A 20,878-nucleotide genomic window follows, 5' to 3' on the forward strand; every position below is an offset into this window, starting at 1 on the left:
CTGTCAGGTATGCTGGTTTGCTGATCGTGGAGCTGTGATGACTTTGTAGAAGAGGAAAGTTTATAAAAGAGGAAAAAGTGAAGGAAAATTGAAATGTTTGTATTATACTAGTCCTATCAAGAAACAGTGGTCAAGTGTTAGAATAACTACCCTTTAAGAAATTTTAATAAAATGGTAAAATACTACTGGGCAGAGACTAGGTCTCCTTAGCTGGAGACAACAGAGAAGCCCAACAGAGAGAAATCCTTCTTCCTGCACAAACTTTCCATTAATGGTGGCTAATTAATCTGGTACTTGGTTAAAATTTTTAACATATTTGTCAGGTCTGACTCAGTTCTTATTCATCACTATTTAAGAACACAATAGTGTCTCATTTCCATCCATGTTCATGTAGTCTGGCTTGTATAGGGAGGTAAATTAACTCAGAGAAGTTAGATCTCTTAGATCATGGAGAAGAAAGAGTTTTATCAGGTAGCCCTGAGTGTAAGACAGTGCCACATATATTACCATTATACACTGTATTTCATTTTGCTCCTTGTTTTTTCTATCAGACTCCCTAGAGGCCTTAGTTTGTATTCATTCACTCTCTCAAACGTCTTCCCAGATGCTCAAATCCCACTTCTGTTATTGCAGTTTCTTTTAAATTTGTCTGGATCCCTTGTGCAGAGTCAGGACTTTACTGTTCCTTAGCTCAGCATTCTCTTGGCTGGACTCCAGCTCAGGTAATTATATCCAGGGTACTCTCAGACTTCTCTCTTTAGCTGCCTTTGGAGAAGTTATTCTTCCTTTTCTTTTTCAAGCTGCTTTATAGCACTGCAGATCCTGGGACCTGATGGGATGTGTATTTTGGAGAGGCTGTGCATTATGCATTAGGGGTGAACCAACACCTTCCGCAGTGGGACTGAAAGTACTGACACAGCTTCCTTTCTTTCTCATTTCAACGCTATTTTAAGTGGGCAGTTGTCACACCAAGCAGAAGCTGAAGGACAAAAATTTGGTCCAGATGAATCTGTTGCTGCTATTTGCATGTGGAGACTTCACCCTCTAATTTCCTATTCTGAATCTAGCCTGGATTTGTTCAATAGCTGTTCAGTGGCTTATGTCACTTGAGCCGGTTGTCACAAGATGCTTGCAAAAATAGATTCCTCACTTATTGGGAGAAATATCAATACAGAAGCTAAAGAGAGAACAAGTACTGCTAGAGGTAATGCTGCTACATCAACCAGCAGGAAAATTACAAAGAAAAGCAATAGAAAACTTAATTTTGCAATGCCTGTGTTGCAATGCCTTGTTAACCAGCAGCTTGTTAACCAGTTGTCTCTTTCTTCTATTTATCTTATGCTAGACCAAAGACAGTTCAGGGTATCCTTCCCAATGAAAAGGATTCATATAGAATCACCAGGAGTCTAAAACATGTAAGAGAGAAAAAATATTTTCCTTCTTAACTTAGAAGCATGAACCATAAAGTTAAGCAAATTTCTGAAAGGAAAAGAGATATATAGTAAAAAACAAAATAAAGAATCATAATTGATCTACTTACTAGACGCTGCTCATTTCCTTCAGGATATGGGCATGGGAACTGGCTGCAAGTACTTATGCAAGCTCATGTAACTGCTCACTGCTGTGTAGTTCTTCCAAGGCAAAGAAAAGGATCTTCACACATCAAACAAGTAAACTCTGATCAATTCTCACTCCCTCACTTTGGAGGAATTTGAGTTGTTGCTATCAGCAGAATTTTAAGCTGTTCCCTAGTCTGGGAAGAACTGCTGCACTCAGAAAAATCTTGGGAAGACAAATTATTCAGGAGAGGTCAATCTGAGCTCACAAGAAGCTTAAAAACTGCTTTCCTAATCTAAACTTGAAGGTTTTACTTTCACCATGGGCAATCTCTCAGGGAAGGATCATCAGAGAACAACCTCATCTACATGGCCTCACTTGGAATGGAGATAGGACCAAATTACCTCCAGAGGGCCTTTCATGCCCAGTCTGCGCCCACGGGGAAATCCTTCACACCATGGAAATTCCTACCAAGGAAAAACAATAAAAGAAACAGCCATCAGATGCAAAATAATATAGACTATATTCAATATATTTTTGTTTTCTTTCCCCCCCAAATCTACAAATTTTAAAAGCTGCCAGCTCCAGCTCAGGTTTCATGTTAAAAAATACCATTTATACCCAGTGAGGCCATGACTGAACTTGGATCATTTGCTGAATTAGGTTCTCCAGAGGAGTCACAACCATCACAGCCTTCATGTGACGATGTCCAGCCAGCTGAGATGGTTTCTGCACTTGTCCCAGAAGTGAATAGAGGGGAAGGGAAGGAGCAGGGGTCTGTAGAAGTGTACATCTGGAAGTTTAACTTGACCCTGCTGCAGAGTTAAGTTAGCACAACCATTGTACAGTTTTGATGGCAGGACTTGGCCAGTGCAAAAATAGCTGGCACCAGGTTCACTTTCCTCCCCCCCTGCTAAACAGCCCTTTCATGCAAAAAGAAATTGACCCCACTGTACTCAGTAACATTTTTATCCTCCCTCCCCTGCAGTTCAGGGGTAAGTGAGCAGTCATAAATCCATATTTAAAGTTCTGTTGACTGCTTTAGAACTTGGGCAGTAAAGGAAATAAAGTAAGCACATAAGCATTTAGCCCTTGCACTGTTAAACGTGGCATCTAGTGCTGGGGATAACTAAAAGCATGGTTGACTAAGGAACCTAAATAAAACTGTAAGGCACTACTATATGATTTATATCACATCGGTTTTTCTGTAATTTTTTTAAGTGGAAACCAGGATTGGGTGCAGGACATATTTGCATAAGACAACAAGAAAAAACTTATTTTAGGATTCTTACTGTAATCAAAACATTGGAGACAGGGAAAGAGTGAAAGTATAGAAACATACTTGAGCATTTTTATGAATTTTTATGAAGGAGAAATATTCAGTCTATACTGGCATCCATGTAGAATGGGTGCTGTTGGCTTACATTATACTAGATGATTGATGATGGTGCAACATAAATAGCTAATGAGCAATGTAATCTGTATTATTTCACGCTTGTTTATTTTCAGGAGGTGATACAAGAATAAAGCAAATTCACAGCTTCATAAACTTCAGCATCTGTTTCTTTTTCTGTTTGCAAACTTTAAACATCAAGCAGGTTTTGGGACCTGCAAGCAGGCAAGTATAAATTGCTTCCTCGTGTCCAACTCAGGATTTTCTTTTCAGTCATTACGAGTAATGTCTAATGTAAGAACAGCAACGGTTTAATCTTCCACAGAACCCAAATATTGCAAGTACATTACCAATATTACCAGGTGATTTGCATTGAACAGTGATATGGATTTTATCAAAGAGAAGCAAAGGCACTAATTGTCTTTATGGAAGCTATGGATCAAATTTTCAAGAGCGCTGACCATGTTATTTGCTGCAGGGTCTTTACACACAGGGGAAGCTCATCATGCTATAATCCTCACCTTATTTTAGTCCTTTGGTAAAAGAGCCTCAAACTGCTCCTGTACATTTCTGCAAATGCAGTGACAATCTCCTGTTCCCAAAATTCATTAGGACAGCTGTGTATTTTCCTAAAGAAAATGTTGTCAGAGAAACAAAATGAATGCTTGAACTCTACAAGAAAGTCCTTTTTGGCTGCATGATTGCAAATGTTTGTAGATGAGCAAAACTGTTTTGAGTCAAACTTAAAAAAGAACGTGGAAATAACCATCAGCAAGCCAGAGGTGTCTGTGGAGATCATAGAGGATATATTGAGGGATATTAAGAGAGTGCTTCGATTCAACTGGGAAAGATCAAAGAGAGCCAGATAACAGCCAGGGGACATCAGAGTACCATGAAAGTTGCTGAGGATGTAGGAAAAGCCTGTGTAGTGCTGTGGGACAGAAGAGAAGCTGAATAAGGTATGTATGTCAAGAAACATCCCAGGGTGATACAGAAAATCAGAGGACACATCATCATGGCAGAGTTCTCTGAGAAGACCTCACACTGGTGTGAGATGCAAGCCTCAGGATGATGAAGAAAACCAGAGAAGGCTGAGAATTTCTGGGGACACGAAAACCAGTCAGCTAACCTGAGGGAATGTTACTGAATGCAATCACATCTAAAAGGGTTACAGCTGCTGGGTAGAGCTACAAGGATGTTTGAAATAAAGTCAGAGCATCCCTGTTTTATGGTGAATAACACATGATGCTGCACATCAGGGACCCATAAAGGTAAATGAAGAACAATTAGAAATATGCCAAAGAAAAACACATCCTATCACAAAATAAAAAAACAAAAACAAAAAACAAAAACAACCAAACAACTCATTGCTAGAGAGCATAAGGGAGAATCTGGAAAATGCTTTCAGAAAAAAGCTCCCCAGCCTTAGGAACCTTCTTGGAGCAGCTGCTGAGCTTGAAGAAGGCTATAGCATGTTAGGGAATGAGAGAGCAACTGTAAGGTGCCAGAAACAGTGAAGCAGATTGTGAGCTGAATGACAAATGTGTAAGCTGCTGGTTGCTATAAGGGGCTGCAGTGTCAGGAAATGTTGGAGCCTGCTGTGCTGCTTCTGGAGGCATCCAGGAAGGATGCAAGTTGAAAGAACACAGGTTGAATAGCATCAAGAAACATCAGAGAAAACCAATAATACCTTTAAGACTGTTCAGCAGAGGGATCCAGACTAAGGCAGTGAGTTATTGGGAGTGGCTAGCTAAGCAAACCAAGGCAAGGCTGTGATCTCTCAAGGGCTCAAAATACCAGGAAAAAGCTTGAGAAAGAATGCAGATTGCCAGGGGGACTGAAGAATCCTGCATATAAACTAGGGACAACTGAAAGCTGTGAGATCTGTCAGGAAGCACAGGGTAAGGTCACAGACTGAAACAACTCAGATGTCTGGTTTCACCATTTGACTAACAGAAGAAAGATGTGACCCAAGATAATCCTGCCTGCTTCTCTTTTGGAGAGCAGAACAGAACCCCTTTCAGTACTGTCTTAAAGCAATGAATGCTTCCTGCTGAACAACCATACAAGGCCATGTATGGAAAATAGCTATCCATCCTATGTCATTGTATGTGTTTAAACTGGGCCTTGGAAACCACACGAGACCAGGAGAGAAAAATAATCTCTTTGGGACAAGGGAAAATCTTAAAGGACTAAATTATGCTTAGGTCTGTGTGCTGGTACAGGGAGCCCTTCTGCCCTCCTCAGCAGTTACAAGCAGGTAAATATCCCCAGTCTTTATCATGAGTTTACAAAATACTGAGAGAGAGAAAAGCAGTGTGTTGGAAAATATGTTTTATTCATGCATTTATCTAACTCCAGAGCACTGGTCCTAAATAGAGTAACATGGCCAATGTATTTATAATTCACAGTGCCAACTGGCTCTGGAGCAATGCCTTGCTGGAGCCTGGGCAGAGCGAGGCCCTCAGCCCCCATCTGGCAACCCAGTTTTACAGAGGAGACACTCTGTTTGAAACCTGCTCCTTGCTGCACATCTTCCCTAGGGAATGCCAGTGCACACCAGGACTGGAGCAGCACAGCTCCTCCCTCCCTCTAGCACAGCTCAGCCCCAGGAGAGACATTCTGCAGTCTGAGTTTGGATGGGGAGGTGCAAGGGGAAAGAAGACAAAGAGTTATTTTTCATCAGATCTGCTGTGGAAGGCTGAAAACAGCCAGGTTTCCAACCTCTTTCCTTTGTTTGCCTTAGGTCTCTCAGTTTCTATATCGGGCTCTGGTTCAGCTTCCATTAGCACTTCCCCATCAACATCACTAACAATGGTTTCCTCACTGAGGGTATCACTAGGATTATAGTTACTGCCAGAATCCTCTGGCACAAAATCACTGTCTGAGTCAGAGCAGAGAAATAATTAACCCTCATGATACTTCTCTGAAGAATGAACAGAATACCTAATAAGATTTATGGGGCCTCAAACTTATCCTGCTCCTAGGGAGAAAAGCATCCGCTCGCTGAAGTTCTCATTGCCACCACGGAGTGAGGATGTCCCTGAGCAGACCCAGGAGACATCTTCACCTCACCTTAAGGCAACCTGCATTCCTTAATTGAGGTAGTTACCTTACATGTCCAAACACCAAACCACTTGTTTACTGCTCTGGCCCTGGATTAGATCATGGTTTCATTGCCCAAAAAAAAACAATTGGAGTCAATGGATTCTCTGCTTCTGTGAAACTGGCCAGGCTGGAGGCAAGTAGGGAAAGACTATCTTACCTGAAATTACCAGCATTTGATTTGCAAATGGCCTTCAAATACTCCTGATCATAGTCTTGTTATGTAAGATTAGATTTATCATTCAACCTACAATTTCAGAACTGAAATAGAAGAGTTGAAAAATTTTCCCCATCTACGGAGAAGAGTGTTGCCCCACAGAAGAGAAATAAGCACAAAAATATATACAAATTTGCAGGCTTTTGCTGTTTTTAACTATAGAGACAAGACTTTTCCTTCCCTCCAAAAAGTAATCAGTCACTTCAGTGGCAGGCATTTTCAAGTAAAACTGATTAACTTTCTAGGTCCAGAATAATCCCCTCCCAAAAGCTAGTAATATGTCTCAGTGGGATAGCAGAAGGATAGTACAGTCCTAGCTGGCTGGGAAGGCTCTCTGGAGAAGTACATATGATACAGATTTCTGTCTGAAAAAAAAACAGTAGTCTGCTAAGATCTGGAAGTCTCAAAATCCTTTCACTTCTGCTGGGAATTTAGTTCAAAGCAGCTGCATGTAAATGTTGCATAGCAAATGCTACACTGGCAAATCTTTCTCATGATTCTTGTTTTTAAATCCACAAGAATAAACTAAACTCTATAGAAGAAGAGCTAGCTTTAGGGCAGCCAGTTTTACTCTGTTTTAAACTAAAGTGAAAACAACCCTAAGGAAAAAAAAGAAAATATTTTAAATATGTATGAACAACTGCACTGCCCACCCTCATCTCTTTGTGCTGCATAAAGGGGACACAGATTGGCTGAATCTTTTATACAGAGAGATCTGGCCAGAGATTCATCAGAAAGCAAGCTGCTACCATTCCCAGCTCCTGTCCCTCCCAGCCAGGAGTGGGTAAGAGGCAGGGAGACAAAGCAGGAGGATCAGTAGCAGGCTGGGAATCGCCTGAAGGCTTGTCATCTTTCTCCAGGCCCTAAAACAATGAGTGCAGTGAGTATTTCCTCCTCATTCACATCCCTTGCATAAGTTTTTCTGGTTTCTGTTCGACCTCTACACTTCTGCCTCATCTAAAAGAAAAAGGAACTTTGTCAGTAATTCCTGAGGGAGGTAGATCACTTCAACCTTTGACTGACTTACTACTCATTAAAAAAAATGAGATCAGTACAATGCTAATGGAGAGAGAAAAACACCTCAGCACAAATGCAATGGTTAGGGCACACTGCAAATCTTGTTAGGAGCTATCTCTTCAACAAAAAGTTACAGCCCTGGCATGGAATTTATGCAGATATTCTTCCTGCCCCCACTCCTAAACACCACCTAGATCTCCTTTCATATATTTAATCTAATCCAAATCTTATGAAAACACTAACCTTAGAGATTTGAGGTTAAAATTCCTCAGCAGACCCAAGACAACTAAAGGGCCAGGTAAATCCTTGCAACCTCCATGACAAGGGTCTTAACAGCAGCACTGTATTGGAAGTAAGGAAGCCCTTCCCAGCACTGATCCCAGCTCTAGTGTCTGCTTTATGCGGGTCTGTGAGCCCAGTACTACTCAAGCTCTGGATCAGACACCCCTTAGAGGAAGCTGCCATACTGCAGACATCCAAGGAATCTGTGTGCTTGCAGTTGTTCCAGGAATTCACAACACAAATATCAAGCATCCATTTTGATGCTAATTTGACCATAATTTGGACCACTACCCTCACCAGGCTTGACCAAGGACAAAACTTGAACAAGGGAGCTTGAGGAGCTTGCAGAGTCTTTATTCTGCTGGCATTCTTGGCCACAGCTGCTCAGCACAAAGTTCTTCTCCTGCTCTAAGTCTGGGAGGGGGTATATGGGGAAACAGCTGCTCTGCTGCAGCTTCCCGAGCTGTGCCAGACAGGGGGGCTGTGCCTGTCGAGTGGGCCCATGTGCTGGAGTCCTCCTCTGCCTGCAGCCCAGGGGATGGGAGAAGCTGCTGATTCAGATCCATCCCCCTGCTCAGCCCGTCCTACTTCTTGTGGAAATTACCACCTCTTGAGATCTGCCTGCAGAGTAGGCTCCTGTGGACACCCCCTCAGCTACTTCGGTCAACCTGGGCCAGACTTAAATGGATTAAGTAGGAGGTTTTTGCTAGCCCAGTTTGATTGAAGTGGGTTGAGGGGTACTTATACATGCATTTCTGCAAACACATCCTGAGAGGGCATTAATTCCTGGGAAAAGGCAATGACAAGTAGCTGGGACTACCAGCTCTTGTACTGCCACAGCTAAATCAAGAGTCTACTCAAGTGAGGCTGTGCAGACTCAGGGACAGGCATGAATTTTCTTTGCAAACAGTGAAAGCTACTATTTCCCACCAGCTGCAGTTGCTGCTCTCACAGCAGCACAGAGGGAAGGGGAAGTTACTCTCACTTGAGCAGAAAGTCAGCAGGGTTCACCTGCCAGGAAAGTTCAGGCCTTAGCTTTACAGCTGCTCTGTCTCTCTTTCTATAGGCTGAACTGAGGAGGAGGCAATTTCTATCTGATCCAAGCTCAAACATGTAGTTCAGAGTTAGAACTCAAGTTAACTTAAAAATTCAGAAGGCTCTTCTACCCCAGCTGCAGTTACACAGCTCCAGAGGACTTGGGAAGGTATCACTGTGAGCATCTAATCTCTCTTGCCTCTTCTGGTGCTTTGTACTCCTCAATTACATCAGCCACGGCAGCATGAACAGCACAGGTAAACCAGCCCTAAGTCATGCCTATCAAATAAAAAGCTTTGCTGCTTAAAGATTAATGTAAGAAATCAATGTGCTTGCAGCATGTGCCAACAGATGATCTAAGCCCATCTTAAGCAGGCTCAGAAACTTCACGTAATGGTGATACAAAATCTATGAGCAGTTAATGCTGAGAGTGTCTGTCTGCTTCCAGAGTGCTTCAAATGCTGGTTCATGAGCTGGCTACCAGATGTGCTCCTCTTTTCCCTGAAGGCCATCACGAGGACTGCTATTTCATTCTCAGATCTCAGCAGCCAGGGTGGTGACAGCAGAGGCTGCTCTCTAACACATGTCTCCTGCATGACAGCACATTCATTTGAATACCTTGCTACGCTGAAGGAACTGAAGTGACCACTTAACAGGAAGGGATGAATCTTTCCAGCTATCAAAACCGAGCAGCTTAACAAGAACACTGTCAGAACAGCATCCAAAAATGAAAGGGCAGTTTCTGTTCAGGATAGAACACGGCCATAGGCAGGGATGACTCTCTTGCCAGAGTAATGGCTATTACTATTTACATACATACACTCCCTTAAAAAGCAAGATTAGACCATATTAAAGGACATTGTCTCTTCTGATGGTTAAAGCAAACTAGGAAACAATGCTGCCTTGGGCAAGGTCATAGCTGAAATATCTGGCAAGTGTAGATCACGGTGTGACCTGATCAGAGCCATGTTTGGAGTGTGCTCCTTTCACAGGAGCAGGGGCACTGAGGAAAAGGAATGAAGATAGTAACAGGCATCCGGGTTTCACCCGCCCTGAAGCTGTGACTCAGCTGTGACAGGCACCAGGACAGGGCCCTGGAATCCTGCTGCCCACAATACAGCCTTAACTGCCATGAACTGTCTTTTAACAACAAAGTGTCACAAATATTTAATTATCTTGTTAGGACAATATAGCCTGAATCACTCTCTAAGATGCTTGTGTCCAAAAGAATAGAAAACCGGCATCGATGTAATTAACTGTGTATGGCTCAACCTGGCAAAACCTTCAGCCAAGCTGTGTAATACATAAAACCTCTAGAAAAGAGCCACGTGCTTTGTGCTCCTTCAGGAGCTGTGGAGTGAAACCTGTGGCTCAGTCTGGCGTGTTATAACCCGTCCAGGAGCACAAACTGCTTCTCACTGCAGGCTCGGTTCTCATGGGCACGGAGACTCAGAAGACAGTGAGATGTCAAGACCTCGGATCTCAGTGTATTCGAGATTTATCTGCATCCCTATGCACATAAATGCCCTTTCAAAGGAAAAAAATAGCCCCGTGTGATTAAAGTCTGCATCAGTACAAATCCCAGGCTGGTTTAGACCATACACACAAGAATGGAATGTATAATCACAATGCCTGGGATTCTCCTTAACTTTGCTAAGGGCTGGGTTGAAGGTATTTTGAAAGAAGCAACTGTATCTCCTTTAAGCATTAAGCATTCTTGGCAGTAATAATTGCCTCGTAACTAACTCCTCATTAGCACTCTCTCAGACCTGAATTACTGTGCTGACTTTATGTTGCTCCCGGTCCAAGAACAGGATTATCATCGCAGCACCAAAGTCTGTGCTTAATTATACTGTTACAGATTAAAAAAAAAAAAAATTCCAATGAAATAAGTGGAATGACTCTAGATTTAGAGCAGCATAACTGAGATCAGTTTGTCCCACTGTTTCCCATCTAATCCACAAATTAGCATGATAAAGCACAGTGTTCTATACAAAGCTTCTTTTAGCTGGAAAGACCATCTTGTGTTACCCACCGGTAGTATGTCATGGTGACAGATAACTATTTTAATGAATTTAATACTCTTATCTGAATTCTTTATCCAGAGAAGGAAAATAGTTTCAAAAAACAAACAAACAAAAAAAAAAAGAGCACCTGCTTTAGGTAGAATAAAAGCATTAATGTGAAGAACAGGAAACCAAATGTCTGACCCTGAGTGATGCTAAGAAGATGCAACTTCCATGAACTTTGTAGAGTTGTAAGATCTCTGTGGATGATATTTTAAGATCTAATGCAAAGTTTTCTCTACTATTTTATTTCAGTTTGTCATTAATTCAAAGGAAGACACTAGATAAAACACCTGAAGAAATCACCACGTGCAATCCAGATGCCTGAACACAACTTTACGAAGCAGAACTTGCAGTGGTAATGCATGTAGGAGCTTGATCAAAGAGAGATCATTAATCATGTACATACAGGTTGATGAGGGGAAAGGGCCTGAGGAAAAACCACATGAAAAGTCTTCATCACACAAGTACTTACATTATTGCTTCATAGCTTTTTACGGCCTTAAATCCAAGCAAAAAAAGACCTTATCTAAGGTGGTCTAGGGAATACAGCAAGGATACACAAAGACAGACCGAGGAAAGGGTAAATGAGGTTTTACAGCATCCCAGATTTCACTTGCAAGTGATGGAATGGGCCGTTAAGACCGTTGGAATGATTTCTTGCAGGGCAGAAAGCAGGAACTCAAGAAAAGAAAGCAAGATAAGTATGTATGTTTTAGCAGAATTCTTACTAACTACTAAATTATTATTGGCTGCATACCAAACACTCTACACAGTGATAAACAACTGTTCATTTTATTTCACTAAACAAAAAGCCCATTGAAGGATTTCTACTATTACTGCACTCACTGGAACTCACTTGAAAAATACAGTTTTGGACATACATCAAATACAACTTACAGCTGAATAGCTGCACTGGTCTGACTTACTTTCCAAACATGTCAAGAAAATGTTCTGTTCTCCAGGCAAAAGGAGAACAACAGAGCACAGCAGTGCACTAACTACAGGTATCAGACATTCCCTGAGGCTCAGAAATAGCTTCTCTTAATTGTGGAGAGTTCAGCAACTGGCCCTGCTTTCAGGGGAACTGGGGGCAGGGGTGATTTCATATACAGCCCCTCATTTTGGTGACAATCCAACAAAACCAGTAGGAATTCCCATATTCTTTCTTGCCACCAAAAAAGGTACATTTTCAACAGCTGTGTCAGCATAAGAGTACATAAGGCCACACAGTAAACTAGAAAACCAAATTCATCTCAGTAAAAAAAAGCATTACTAAAAATGGTGTTGCTTTTAATCCCAGCATTGGTTTGATCCCCAGTGCAGAGTTACAAACAGCTGTGGCAGCACAATGTGGTGCCATAGGTGGTGGTGGCAATGGCAGGGATGACAAAATCCTTAAGATCTGCAGCCAGGAACAGGATATGCAGAGCTGTGTATCAGGCTGTATAGAACTGTCATTGTGACACATCCCATTTCTCTCAGAGGCAAGGCCAGTTACGAAATCACTCCCTTCTTTGCCCTGACTGCTGCAGTTTGTCACTTCCAAAATTGTGCCTATTGGAAGCTGCATCCCAAAATGGATCGTGGAAATCATCTAAGTTATGGGGGAAAAAATACCACAACGGGTTTGTTTTTCAGTCTTGCTCTATTACATTACCTCAACTGCAGGGCTAATGACTGGGCATTGGCAAGCTCCTAAACACTTCTGTGTCAAGGAACACATATAAGATCCTGAACAGCGGACTCAAAACTAAAATAGTCTCAAAAGTGTTAATGACTGGGCAGCCCAAAACTGAGGCTCTTTCATATCCCACTCGAAAACCTGGGTCCAAATTTGGTGAACAATGGTTCTGCAAAATGTTGTATGTGTTACAGGGTTTGTGCTCCCCACACCTTTCCTTACCATGTGTTTACATCCCCTACATATCTGTACAACACTACCAAATGCAATTCCTACTCTACTGTTATAAACAGTTACCCAAACCCAAGCAGAGTAGAGAACCATTCAGTCCAGGTTAGGTTCTGTGTTTGGGATGATTGCTTTAGGCTCTGTCCATATATCTATCACCTGATAATCTGTTGATTCTCAGCACCTCTGAAAGACAATTCTTGTAGTTCTGGAGCTGGGTTCTGTGACACATCAGCACCTAAACCCTGTGAGCAGCTCTAGAAAACAAAAATAAAATAAAATAAAATAAAACCAAATCCTTAAATCTTTCCACCCTGCATTGCCCCCATTCATTGGTGCAAAGCCCTTTACCAGAATTGTTTAGATCACATAACACCCAGAAACTGCAATTTATGAAGTCTGTCAGCCTAATCACTGTAGACTTTTTCAGAGTAGATCCCCACCGTAACAATTATTTTCCGCTTTACTGACTCAGGGAATTTTATTCTAGTTTTTCTCCCCTTACCTCCCATCCACCCTTTTATTTCTATGCCACATTTCTTCTTTCTCTCTTGCACGTATTGTGCCTTTTGTGGCCAAAAAAAGCCTGCAGCTATAGTATTTCCCCATGTTGCTAGTGGAGACTGCAACAGCCTGCATAATTTGTCCCCTCAAATGCAGTTCTGCCCTAAACCTTCCAGTTTGTTTGGCCACGCTGGTGAGCTTTGAGTTGTTCAGTAAAACTTGGAGCTATGAATCATTATCAGGAGCTTTGGGTTTTCAGTGAGTCCCTGTGAAATAGGGAATAGAGACTGCAAGTTTTACGTGCTTGTTGTCACTGCAGCCCTTGCACAAGCTGTGTGACATGAGCAGAGCTTAGCTCTGGGTCTGGCTACAAGCTTTGTGCTAGAAAGACACAAAAATCATTGCAGGGAATGGGATTTTAAAACATAATGCTAGAAATCTCGGATCGCCTTTTTCCTCCCTCATTTCATTTTTGAGGGGAATTTTTAAGTTGGCTTTATGTAAAAGCTTTACACACGCAGGACTGAAAAGCAGAGTTCCCCAACGTATTTCATGATTCTGTCCTATGTTATTCAGCCTCTCCCCCCAAAAGAGCAGCTTTAGTTTAACAATGCCTCAGCACCCCTCAGCAAGGCAGACCAGGGAAGGCAGCGAAGGGCTCCCACACATCCTTTTTGTTCCACGCGAAGCCAGCCTACACCAGCTTAACACAGGCCCTTCCAGCCTGGGAAAACCTGGGAATTGCTTCAGCTGTGAGGACCGGCCGAGCAAACAATACCTCAGGTGCACGGCCTGGGCCCTGCCCTCACCTCCCGCCGGACCCCCAGGCTCCCCGCTGGCCCACCCGCGTCCCCAGTAGCCTCAGGGCGTGAAGTTGCCGCGGAGACAGCCCGTACCTGGCCTGGCAGAGCCCCGCAGGTGCCAGCCCCGGGCGGGTGGGCGCTCCGCCGGGGCTCGAACCCGTCACCCCCGGGCTCCCAGCCCGGGCCGCCACTCCCTCCCTGCGCGGCGGGCGGGGAGCGCCGGCCGCCATCCCGCCGCGCCTCCAGGGGTCGCTGTGGCGGGAGCGGGCGGCTGGCGGGCCCGGGAGCCCTGAGTTACGCGCCCCGCGATTGGGCGGCGCTGTCCCGCGGGCCAATGGCAGGCGGCGTCTCAGCGGCACACCCGCCCGCCCGCCCCCGGCGCCATCTTGCCGCGGCCGCGGGGAGCCGACCGGGCCCGGCCATGCCGCACTTCCAGGCCTGGGAGGAGTTCACCCGCGCCGCCGAGAAGCTCTACCTCGCCGACCCCATGAAGGTGGGACAGCCTGGGCCGGGAGGGCAGGATGCGCGGCTCGGCCGTGGGAGCGGCGCTCTGGAGGCGGCTCCAGCTGCGCGCAGCTCGGCGGGGGCGGCGGGCGGTGTCGGGCTAGAGAGGGTTCGCTGATGACTGCACGGGGGAGGCGAGAATCACAGAATCACAGAATCGATTAGTTTGGAAAAGACCTCCGAGGTCATCGAGTCCAGCCTATGACCAAATGCAGCCACGTTAAGTACACCATAGATAGCACTGAGTGCCACGTCTAGTTATTTTTTGAACACTTCCGGCGATGGTGACTCCGCTACCTCTCTGGGCAGCCCATTCCAATGTCTAATCGCCCTTTCTAGGAAGACATTTCTTCTAATGTCCAACCTAAATCTCCCCTAGCACAGCTTAAGCCTGTGCGGAGGTTGCATGAGAGGGGAGGCCGATCCCCACCTGGCTACACCCTCCTGTCAGGCACTTCTGGGGAATGATAAGGGCACTCCTGAGCCTCCTCTTCCCCAGGCTGAGCACCCCCAGCTCCATCGCCCCTCTCTCGACTCTCTCCAGCACCTCCCTGTCCTTCCTGAAGTGAGGGGCCCAGAACTGAAGTGTACCCAGAACTGAAGTGTACCTCACGTGGGTGAGGCCTCACCAGTACTCATCGACTACAGGGGAAAAGGAAAACTCGTTGGTGTTGCACCATCCTTTCCTATGGAACGGGAGGAAGCTCTCTTTTATAGCCCCAACAACATCTCGAGGGAACGGTGTTGTTGGCAGCTGGGATAAACCTCAAGAACCGAACTTCAAAGACGTTGTACCTGTGCATTAGAAACCGAGGTTAAGTGTTCTGCTGAAGTATCAAGAATTGGTTTATTTTATGAGTTTATAGCGTTTATAACCTGTATAAATTGAATTTGTCCTTTCATTAGCTCTTATGTTGCAGTGCTGCTTGCAGTAATGTTTCAGACTGGATGGTGTTTATATCCTAAAGAATAATTCCTCAAGGACTTAACGTCTCGGTTTATGATTATTTCTTGATTCCAGTGACTTTTTTTGGGAATGTGGTTTATGCAAATATTAAAATTAACTTCAGTCTTCAGAAAAAAGCATTATAGATTGCCTAAAAAGCAGCACAAAAATGTGATGTGGCACTCACACCTGAGAAAACTACTGTAAAAAAGGCCTAGTCTTCACCAAAAATAGGGGAACTGGCAAAACCTTCACAAGATTAAATTAATATCCAATTATTTAAAGTAGATTAGTGTCTGCCTTTTAATTAGCACAGAGGCACCATATGTGATTGCTGCTGATAATAAAATTGCCCAGTTTTGCCTTCCTAGGCTCTGTGACATTCAATTAAATGAAAGAGGAGGGATGTCACTGCAGCCAGGAGTTGCTCTCCCCCTTTCCTTACAGGACCTCCAAAGGTAATCTCTTACCATCCATGGCAGTGAATTTGTCTGGTTACTGAGGGGTTTATATAGACCCTGTTGTCTACACAAGTACCTTCCTGTTAATTTGGCAAGAATTAGCCCCAGCAATTTTGTAATTGGGCTTGCTGGGAAGCTGAAGAAAGAGCAAGAACTGTAGGAGATGGGTGTGTGTTCTCCAGGCAGGTACTGAGAGGTCTTGCCCTTTGCAAGAACAGGTTATTGATACATTGGATGTGTACCTGCTCCCTCTGGCAGCCTCTGGTGTGCTTTTGGGGCTGTATCTACACAAGGAGATGTGCTGTTACACTGCTGCTGTGGTCAGAAGGTGGCAGTTTGTTAAACAAAAAGGGTCAGTCTGTGATGAGATCCATTGTGGAACACGAATTTCAAAATAGCAAAGGAAGTTGTTGACCATTAGCATAAATCACCGTAGAATAAAAACTTTGCAGTGTGAGTTCAGAATGTTCTCAAATGCCACCTTTCTTTGTTTCCAGTTACTGAAGTTAGCTGAGGCTGCAAACAGAGCCTCTGTGGCTGGTTCTGTGCTCAGGAGGAATCCTTTAATGCTCAGTCACTGAGGATGTGGATTTTTATTAGTGTGGCTCTGAGAACTTCGGTGATTTGAGGGTCCAGAGGGGCTGGATGGGTTAGAGCTCAGGGCAGGTGACTGCAGGAGTAACTGTGATAACAATTCAGGTGCCACAGAAGAAAAAATGGTGATGTTTAGCCTACCCCACTCAGCTGATCCCTTTCAAGTCTTCATGTAGAGCTACTCTTTTTTGAAGTGTTTTATGCATACAAACACAGGCTTTAATTTTTTTTTTTCTGGGGTGTGATACACAGCCAGGGGGTGTCTCATCTCAACATGACTCTCATGATATATCCTGCTGTCTCCAAGGTCTCTGCAACTGTTGTTGCTGTATTTGCAAGGTTTTTGAACGTGCCTAGTGTTGACCTTGCTGATGCTGCTGGAAGACCAGTCTACAGTGTTAGGGAAAGTGGTGGGTCAACTTCTACACCACTTTGGCTATGGGATTACAGCTCCCACAGCACCAGAGCTGAGTGAGCACTGCCACAGAGGTGCTTGAAAACATGGAGCAGTACATAACTATGATAAAGGGTAGTCTGAATGTGGGCAGATTCCCTTCAGTATATTCTGAGAATTGTTATCTGTAAGTGCTAATTCTTAAAATGTTTGTCGTTTCAGGTGCGTGTTGTTCTCAAATACCGACACTGTGATGGGAACCTCTGTATCAAAGTCACAGATGATGTGGCTGTAAGTACTGAACATGTTCCCCTTTTAGAGCTTGTACCACTCACAGACTTGTGTTTTGATGTCAGGCAGCTTGGGAGATCTTGGTTACTACCTTGAGGGAGTACCTGACAGTTTTCTAAACATTTGTGCTTAGCCTTCCCTCGTTGCGGTGTCTGTGATTGACACTGACCAGTTCAAGAGCATTTTCAAGCAGGTGTTTACTAGTGTGAGTGTGGTCCTTTTTCTTTTCTCAGAAAGAGAGGTTAACCATAGGTTAAGTTCCTTCTTTGTGATTATGAGACTGAATGACAGCAATGTTACAGCTAAGGCGTTCTTTTTCTGCAGTCCAGGGTGAGCAGCAGTATTCTGCCCCACTCTTGTCTCCAGACTTGGAAAAGAGTCAAATTTCTTCTTTCCAGGAAAAGCAGTCTGCCATTGGAATTTCAAGTGCCTGGAAGGGATGTGAAACTCCAGTAAAGGCAGGTCTTGATAGAGTAATAGGGCTTAACATGGGTGAGATGTTGAATATGGGGCACTTAATAATGGGGAATTTAAGGGTAATTTTGTTGAAATATCCCATAGGGGAAGTTGGAGTCATATGATTCACAAGTGAGAACTCTTCTGGGGTACAGGCTGCCTTACCTGCTTTTAGTCACAGGAAGATCTTACACCATTTTGGGGAAAATGAGGACTGGTTTCAGGGTTTTGATTGGGTTATTTTAGTGCTTGGGATTTTTGTGTTTGTTTGGGTGTTTTTTGATTTTAATCAGTTGCTGTGTTCCCTATTTAGAGCTGTCTTGGAAAAACAGGTTTTGCTTAGGATAGAGATCCCCTTCAATGGGAAATACAGAATTTTATGTCCCTGGCAGTGTAACATCGAGGACTGTGAAAGGCAAAATAAACTTGCTTTCAGAATATAAAGAATTAGAAAATAACTTCAGGTTTAAAATCTGGTTCTATGTTTAGACAACACAAAAAAAGGACAGCTTTAAAACCCTAGCTTTTTGGAGCTAGAAGAAACTAGGATAAATTATGAGTTTCCCTGTTTTCAATATGGGAGGCATGAGCATTAAGGAGAAGCTTAAAAGCAAACACAGGTATGTTTGTGCTTGGAAACACAAGGTAGATGTGTTTGTGCTGTCTCCTGGTAACTAATGAGCATTTCAGTGCTCTCCTCATTTTGTGTGTTCCAAGCACACATGCATAGCTGCTGTAAACAAGATAAAGTGAAGTTGAGTTCACAGTTGAAGTGAAATCTGATATCAGGAACTTTGTCTTGCAGTGTTTGCTGTACAGAACAGACCAAGCACAAGACGTGAAGAAGATTGAGAAATTCCACAGTCAGCTCATGCGACTCATGGTGGCGAAGGAATCCCGCAGTGCTGCCATGGAAACAGACTGAAGTGCTGTGAATAAAATCAGCGCTCCAGTCATATTTCACTGGAAGCAAATCTTTTGGATTTGAACGAAAAACTGGGTCAGGAGATGCTTTTATGTACTGAAGTGGACTGATGACAAGTCTGAAGCATTTTCACCCCTCAGACTCCACTTTGGAAATCTAGGAAAATAAGTGCTTTCAATTGAAAGCTTATATTTATTTTTGGGTATTAAGCAACTATTCTTACACATTAGGTATGCTAAGAAGACAAGTAAATATTTTAAATCTGCAATATGTTAGTCCAAATTTGATAGGCCACAGGCATACTTCTGGAAGGTTACTGTAAAATTTCATATAGATTTCATTGTGTTCATACCTTATGCTGGTGTATTCTCAAAATGAGAGGGTTTATTACCCTAATACTGTAGAATGGTGACTGGGTCTAATAAATATTTACATACATTATATAAATCTGTTGGGTTTAGAATAACATGTTTTCTGAACTGAAATATTGAAATTGCCAATTTGTATTACCACTGTCACTGGCAGCACTCTAGCTTTTGGTATTGCTCTTAGTCATAAGATGTACAACATTATCCATGATACAGTTTGTAGAACTCTTATACTGGCTAAGTCATTAAACTTCTGTATTTTAAAAATTAAAATAGAACTTAACTTGAATATTGCTAGAGATCTGTGAGAAACTGGGAGGGTTTTTTTTCTGCTTGTGCAAATACTGTTACTAAAAAGCAGTCAGTGGCTTTTTTACAAACTTGAACTATTTTGTACCAGCAGGGGTTTCTTTTCCCATCCTTGCTTCAGGCAGAGTTGAAGTATATCAACAGGACAAATTCTAGAAGCTCTTACCTATTATGTTAATAGAAAATATCCAACCAAACACTATCCAGATTCCTTATTCTAACAGCTTGTTAACTGCATTTTCAAATGCTGCATGTGGCAGGTGGATGTCAGCCAAATGAATAAATGGATGAAAATAGCTTAATAAATCCTTATATACCACTGTCAGAAATAGACCAATGCTCCTGTGTCTTAGATGTGTTTCTCACAGTAATCTCTGGTAGGCTGATGGAAGCCTTAATTGTCTCTTGTAAAAAAGCTTTTTGTTTGGAAATCCAGTAGCTAAAATTGATACTTGCTTTGACTAGGTCTTGCATACTTGAAAACAGATGAACATTTTCATGTAATTAGGCTATTGGTATGACTAGGTGCTTTCAGAACTGATTTTTTTGGGGTTAAATCAAGCCACAAAAGTAAAGCAGGACCGTACTTGTAGTGGCATTTATATATAACAAAACAATCTACTTAAGTAGCTACTTGCTGCCACTTACATAAAAATAATGGAGCTACTGGGAAGCAGTGGACTTGCCACATTTGCCAAAAGCTTGGAAAAAAACTACCAGGCTTGAATATTGCATTAGAGTACCCTTTCAGCTGAATATAGAATGTTGCATAGAAAGTTGTTGGAAAATGCTGCAGCACCAAATTCCTGGTGACTGCTCAGAATTCTAGTCTGCAACAGTGACTGGTATGTGTGTAACATTTTTGTATTGGCTTTTGAAATATAAATAAAGCCAGAGAGAAGGCTAGACTCTGTTCATTGTTAAACTTTCATGAGATACTGTAATACTGAAATTTTTTTTTGGTGCTCCAAATAACTTTCCTAATATTTGCAATATAGTGGTAGAGAGACTGGGTGTACCAAGTGGCTGAAAGGCTTCAGCTTTATACTCCAGTAGGTTTTGGAGGAGGAGCAGTTACAGCACTATATCAGAGCAACTGTTTTCAAGCAAAATAGTCAAGGGAACACATTCCTACTTTTCTAAATTCAGAAATTGCTTCCCTAAAACCCTGGGGAAATACTATTGCTACTTTTGTTAAGAGTATGTGTTGTTACGCTTGTTCTTCATATACTCAGAAAAAAACTAGAGTGGTTCTGTGCAGGCAGAATACAAAAGAAAATATTATAAAGCTGCTGCTTAAAAAAATTAAATTGTATGGAAACTTTAGAAAAACATAGGTGCTTCATAACTTTGTCCTGGAATTTTCAGCCATGTCCATACAGTGTTCATGGGGAAGCAGAGAAGCTCTGAATTTCAAGCTCTGTTTCTCTCATGCCTGTACTCTTGCTGAGAGTATGTGTGCTTATGTACACTGATCACTTCCCTAATAAACATTCACTGAGTTGGTCTATCATGTTGCCAGCTACTCGAATGTGTCTTCTGGTTTGTGATTAAAAAATCAGTTTATTGTGGCTGCTGCAGCAGAGGGGTGCTCACAGTACCCGAGTTTTGGTTTTTTGTTGTTTTTTTTTAATTTAGAGGAAACTAGTCTATGAAGAACTACATCTAATTCCTTGCTTATGTTAATAGTGATTGGCTTTTCAAGACATGCGGGTGTCTATTCTGAAATGCCGATACTA

The 20,878-nt window shown here is 42.8% G+C and overlaps 1 protein-coding gene and 1 long non-coding RNA gene across 6 annotated transcripts in view; one reads left to right on the forward strand and one right to left on the reverse strand.

Moving 5' to 3' along the window:
• LOC111945443 (uncharacterized) overlaps positions 1-14,094 on the reverse strand; it is a 30,628-nt gene extending 16,534 nt beyond the window's left edge. For all 3 annotated transcript variants that reach the window (XR_015283766.1, XR_015283765.1, XR_002871659.2), the window contains exons 1-4: positions 13,985-14,094; positions 12,744-12,841; positions 3,472-3,579; positions 1,962-2,024 (exon numbers count right to left, since the gene is read on the reverse strand). This is a non-coding gene — a long non-coding RNA (uncharacterized LOC111945443). The remainder of the gene's footprint in view (positions 1-1,961; positions 2,025-3,471; positions 3,580-12,743; positions 12,842-13,984) is intronic.
• Positions 14,095-14,170: 76 nt separating this feature from the next.
• On the forward strand, positions 14,171-20,664 carry SRP9 (signal recognition particle 9). Of its 3 annotated transcripts, none has more exons than XM_086870289.1 (4): positions 14,216-14,384; positions 17,013-17,081; positions 17,406-17,539; positions 18,343-20,664. In XM_086870289.1, exons 1-3 carry the CDS (start codon positions 14,226-14,228, stop codon positions 17,535-17,537), a joined length of 360 nt encoding a protein of 119 aa, XP_086726415.1. In that variant the 5' UTR covers positions 14,216-14,225; the 3' UTR covers positions 17,538-17,539; positions 18,343-20,664. The 3 variants fall into 3 exon arrangements, with proteins under 3 accessions (XP_086726422.1, XP_086726415.1, XP_086726406.1); XM_086870280.1 differs by having other exon boundaries at positions 17,480-17,539; XM_086870296.1 differs by lacking the exon at positions 17,406-17,539 and having other exon boundaries at positions 14,171-14,384.
• The last annotated feature ends 214 nt before the right edge of the window (positions 20,665-20,878 follow it).

The sequence above is a fragment of the Cyanistes caeruleus genome, chromosome 2, assembly GCF_971803275.1.
Source record: "Cyanistes caeruleus chromosome 2, bCyaCae1.hap1.1, whole genome shotgun sequence".
In the NCBI taxonomy this organism is placed as follows: Eukaryota; Metazoa; Chordata; class Aves; order Passeriformes; family Paridae; genus Cyanistes; species Cyanistes caeruleus.